The following is a 6,000-nucleotide window of genomic DNA, read 5'->3' on the forward strand; positions in this document are numbered from 1 at the left end:
ACAATACAATAAGGAATTCCCTAAGTGTTTTTTGAACTCCTTCAAGCCATCAATTTCTCTTATGTGAGATGGGATTGAATTAAATATCTTCATTCCCATATAAAAAGGACCACTCTCCAGCAGGCTAATGTAATACCTATTATATGTGCCTTATGTAATTATACTTGATTTCTTCTATTTTGTATTGTAAATTCAAGTGCAATTCCCTTTTATTTATTCACAGTGAACTCACATGTATGGAGGACAAACAGAAAAAAGGCTCGAAAGCCCCGCGACAGACCTATGCGGCTGATAGTCCACATTACACCGGCCTCTAATGCTAAACCCCAATGTTACTTCAATCCTAAATCCTAAACATTAATTATCAGCTATAGATTCATGGAAAGTATTATATATTTTGTACTCTAATCATCACCATTACATAAATGAAGTTATTATATTTATACATAATTGTAGACAATACATAAATATATATTTTTAAGAATCTGTTGAGCAGTTCAGTCATTTATGGTACGTTGAAGCTTGAATATATATAGATATATGTATTGAATGGATGAGATTTGATGTAGGGACACTGTTGTACATATTATTTGTTTGTTAAAGTGGAAGAAATTTCTTTTTAAAATTGATTTGATATCAATTATCTATTCCTACAAATAAGTTACATCACAGTTGAGTAAGTTTTATTTTTATAAATTTATTGTTGTAGAAATGATTAAGATTTCAACTTGAATTTCACACAATTTCTGGAAATGAGTTATGAAAAATGTAAGAAATTTTTGTAGTGAGTTTTAGGTCCAAATCATCATTAGATCACATGATTTATTGCAGTAGAGATGAGGAGCTGAATAGGAGATCGTTTACGATTTATTGTAATGTCAATACAATACATTTCTGCAAATGAGTTTTGAAAACTTTTAGAAATTTTTTAGTGACTTTTAGGTTCAGATCATCATTAGATCAGATGATTTATTGCAGTAAAGCTGAATAGGAGATCGTTTACGATTTATTGTAATATCAACACAATACATTTCTGCAAATAAGTGTTATGAAAACTTATAGAAATTTTTTAGTGACTCTTAGGTTCAAATCATCATTAGATCCTACGATTTATTGTAGTAGAACTGAGGAACTGAATAGGAAATTGTTTATGATTTATTGTAATGTCAATACATAATGTATTTATCCGATTTATTTGTACGACTTATATAACTTCAAACAGGGTCTGGTTGAAACACGTTTGTATCAAGTAAAAATATCTGAATCATGAATTTCTTCTTTAGTTATAGTTCACAAATATCTAGATTGTAGAAAAATCTTACTGTAAAGAAGAGGAGCTAGTTGTACTAGTTGTATCAGAAAACCAAATTTTCTCCTCACTTTTACAATAAATCAACTACAGAAATTTGTTTATAGATCGAAAAATGAAAATATTGATTTTGAAGAAAAAATTGAAACCACGAGCTCGTGTGTGTCAGATGATCTATATGCCAATATTTGATTAGGTACCTAGTAATCCACTGTTTTAACAGCTTCGCCATTAAAGATGAAAAGGTCATGTCTTGTGCATTTTGGATCAAGACAACATTCTAATAGGTGGTCATTAGAATGACTAATGGTCAAACCAGGAGCTGTTAACTCTAATTTTTGAAATTAGAGCTTCTATTTTACAATAATTATACTCTCACAATACATCACTTATTACAGATTAATATTTAAAATGTTATACTATTTTCTCCTGTCTTGATATTATTCCATTTGCCATTCAGTGATTTTATCTTGATTTATATAATATTCTATGAAACGTGATTATAAGAAAAGATGGAGTTAGAGAAAACTGCGCTGTAATCAATCCAATAGAATATGTCAAATTTTAATAGATCTCAATTATTATCTGTTCTAATGAATTGTTATATTCATAACTATTGTAAAAGCTCAACATCCTCATGAAATTGTTATCTTAGTTTAATCAGTAATAGACAATAAAATGTATCATTAAAATCGACAATTCTTTCCTTTGGTACAAACCCTCCTTTATACCTGTAGATAGAAGAGTGAAGATAGAAAAATCTGGTGTGGTACACTCACACAACTTTCCTTGCTCATTGATCTATAAGCCTCATTCTTAAACGAGGATAATCTAGGGGAATAACATTTTGCCGATTGGCGGCTTAATAATTTTATTAAAACTACGATTATACTATTGTTATTGTTTTCAGAGTATATTTTCCTTTGTTTGAATTATGAAACTTGAGGATTTTTTAAAAGTTGTCAAAACAGCTGTTCTACAAATAAAATATCGACGTCTGTTCTTTTGAATAAACTGCTCTACCCACCTACCTCAAACACGAGAAGGAGGTTACAAAGTAAATTTCTCAAGGATGGGGTGGACTCCCTGTTAGTTTCTCAGGGAGGAAACTCATGCTAGTTTATAGAGCTGATATATAACTATACAGGGTATGAATTTGAAAAAAATCGGTCAAGTCATTTTTGAGAAAATCATGAAAAACATGTTTTTTTGCGATTATCCGCCATTTTTCTCAAGAATATTACGGAGCTGCTACAATTTTCCCAGAAATGAGACTCATGTCAGTTGATAGGGCTTATAAATAGCTATCCATGGTATAAATTTGAAGAAAATCGTTAGAGCCGTTTTCGAGAAAACCGTGAAAAACATGGTTTTTTAGTGATTATTCGCCATTTTTCTCAAGAATATTACGGAGCTCCTGCAATTTTCCCAGAAATGAGACTCATGTCAGTTGATAGGGCTTATAAATCTATCTAGGGTATAGATTTGAAGAAAATCGTTAGAGCCGTTTGCGAGAAAACCGTGAATAACATGGTTTTTTAGTGATTATCCGCCATTTTGAATTCAATTTCATTGAATTTCTTATTGTCAGATCCTCATGGTATAAGGACCTTAAGTTTAAAATTTCAAGTCAATCGGTTGATTAGGAATGGAGTTATCGTGTTCACAGACATACACACATACACACACACACACAGACCAACACCCAAAAATCATGTTTTTGGACTCAGGGGACCTTGAAACGTATAGAAAACTTGAAATTAGGGTACCTTAATTTTTTTTTGGAAAACAATACTATCCTTACCTATGGTAATAGGGCAAGGAAAGTAATAAAAACTATAATAGAACTAGCTGGCCCGGCGAACTTCGTACCGCCAAATAGTTAATGCATCTCATGACAAACTATAGCTGGATGCACACATGAGGAGACGCGATGCGGCATTTTGCATCCAGGTGCTTCTTGCTATATATATAATATATAAGCTTATGCTTTTTGGGCCAGCATGTGGAAGCGTCAGTTATGACTTGTCATAATTTAAAAAACACAAAACAAATATTACATTGAAGGACAGTATGCTATATGCAGTATTACTGCATATTTTGGAATGGCCTCTATGGGTCTGCCTCAAATGTCAAATCTCTGTAATACTCCTTCGATCCATTTAAGCCCCATATCACTTGCCGCATGCACCTCCTGCAATCCTCCCTCACATGGGAACAGAGGGCAGTTCGAAACCAAGTGCTCCATTGTCTGTATCTCGCCACATGCACAGTATGGGTCAGGTGTAAAACCCCATAAGGCAAGAGACTGGGCGCATCTTCCAGTAGATGTCCGGAACCTGTTCAAACAGCACCACTGCCGGCGGCCAAGCAGTGTCCCTGGCACCTGTACATTTGGATCCTCAATTAGGTGTTTATTCTTTACTGATGAGGAGGACCACCTTGCCTTCCTAATTGTTTCAATATCCTGACCATTCTGATCATCTAATCTCAGATACCTCCTAGATTGTAGCCGTCTTGCTGGTGCATTATTTAGCTCTTTAGCTATTGGCAACTCATTCCTTGAGACAACCCTGTTAACAAGTTGTCTTGTCTTATTCAATCTGCGGAGGTCTGGTGGCAGGACATTACAAAGCACAGGTAGCCAGTTGGTCTCTGTTGGTCTTAATGTGCCACTGATTTTTCTCATGGATTCATTTAGCTGCTCATCGATCTTTCCCACATGTGCACTATGTGCCCACACAGGTGAGCAGTATTCAGCCACACTGTACACCAAGGCAAGACTGGATGTTCGCAGCGTTCCCACATTGCAACCCCAGGTTGTTCCAGCCAGTTTGCTTATAATATTGTTTCTGGTCTTTAACTTGTCTCTTACACCCTCCAAGTGATGGCGGTATGTTAGAGACCTATCAAGTCGCACACCTAGGTATCGAGGAGCGTCCTGATGTGTCAGTCTCTCTCCACAGAAAACAATATTTAGCCTTCTCCCTGCATCCCGATTACTGAGATGAAAAGCTGTTGTGACTGTCTTGGTTGGGTTGGGTTTCAGGTGCCATGCCTTGAAGTATTCTGCCAAATTTTCCAGATCTCTGTTGAGCGTAGTTTCCAATACCTCAAATGAGGAATCTTGTGCCACCAAGCCAATATCATCTGCATACACAAATTTCTGTGCTCCTGTGGTAGGGAGATCGGCGGTATACACATTAAAGAGCATCGGGGATAGCACGGAGCCCTGAGGTAGTCCATTCTGTATTCTCCTCACAGAGCTTTCCATACCACCATGTGCCACCCTCAGCGTTCTATTCAATAGCAGGGATCGTATGAGGTTGACAGTTGCTCTACATTTCAATGTCCGTGTAAGTTTTAGCAGCAGTGCACTGTGCCAGACTGTGTCATAGGCCGAGCTAAGGTCAAGAAATACTGCCCCTGACTTCAGCTTCCTCTCAAAACCATGCTCTATGTAGGTTGTGATGGACAGCACTTGTTCTTCACAGCTACGGCCTTCCCTAAATCCTGCCTGTTCCTGTGGAAGAGACTCTTCTACTCTTCCAATAATCCTGGACAGCAGGACACGCTCAAAAAGCTTATAGATGACAGATAGGAGTGATATTGGTCTGTAGCTCTTTGGGTCACTAGGCTCCTTTCCTGGCTTCAGAATGGCAACAACTTTTGCTCTCTTCCATACCACTGGTGTTCTGGATTTCTCCATAACAATTGTGAAGAGGTTAGTTAGCCAGTGTATGGCCTTGGGTCCCAGGTTCCTTATGAATTCAGGAAGGATGCCATCAACTCCAGCAGCTCTTCCCAGCTTGATGTTTTTGATTGCAGCTAACACCTCACTATGGTTCACTGGACTCACAAAGCCAGATCTTTCAGTACATCTACGCAATTCTCTTCTCAGATGTAGCTTCATATTGTGAAGTTGTGCTCCTGGGGGGGTTATCTCTTATGATATAGTCCCACGTTATGAAGCTATTGTGAGAAGTTGTGGATTGTAATTCCTTCACAGATAATACGATGTTTCTGGTATTTATAAGAGCAGTCTCTAAATTCCCTCTTTTGCGAATAAATTCACAAAAAATTAAGGCCTTCCGGCTCGCAAATTACTGGGTTCAAACCTCAGCTCTAGCTCAGTGGTAGAAACATGAATTTTATAAATACAAATAATCACCATAAGGTTCAGTGACCGGTGATTGGTAATTCTTACCGCTGCTTCTATGAAGTTCTTGAAGAATACCAGTAAGGGAATTAAAAGAATATTTGATGACTGATTATCAGTAACCATGTACCACTAGAGAATAATCAGGACCAACTATAGTTGTTTCTAGTTGATTCTTAAAACGCTCGTCGTGAATACAAGTATTCACCAATATACCCTTTCAAAATTCCTTAGAACTTACAACGCCAGTTCTTGAAGCTCTCTGGATCCTTATATGATATAACTGGAACCTTATTAATATAATTTCTTTATATACTTGTTCTGGCTGATAAAATGAATATCATCAAAGGATGATAAATATTGAGTGCTCTGAATAAGGTTAATATTACTTGATTCAATAATTTTAAATGCTGCAAAATATTTGTTGATATTAAAACAGCTCAAACTATATATCACGAGATGAACTAGGATAAAATAAATTTCTACGATTTGTATGCTGACATAAAACACAAAATATATTCCCACAAAAAAG

At 36.3% G+C, this 6,000-nt stretch overlaps 1 protein-coding gene across 2 annotated transcripts in view; it reads left to right on the forward strand.

The window, feature by feature from the left end:
- The window catches only part of LOC111048552 (sorting nexin-29), a 47,346-nt gene extending 46,860 nt beyond the window's left edge, over window positions 1-486 (forward strand). For both annotated transcript variants that reach the window (XM_022334464.2, XM_039436098.1), the window contains exon 14: window positions 224-486. In XM_022334464.2, coding sequence (XP_022190156.2) covers window positions 224-317 — 94 coding nt within the window. In that variant the 3' untranslated portion in view covers window positions 318-486. The remainder of the gene's footprint in view (window positions 1-223) is intronic.
- The last annotated feature ends 5,514 nt before the right edge of the window (window positions 487-6,000 follow it).

Source organism: Nilaparvata lugens, chromosome 10 (assembly GCF_014356525.2).
Source record: "Nilaparvata lugens isolate BPH chromosome 10, ASM1435652v1, whole genome shotgun sequence".
NCBI classification, from domain to species: Eukaryota; Metazoa; Arthropoda; class Insecta; order Hemiptera; family Delphacidae; genus Nilaparvata; species Nilaparvata lugens.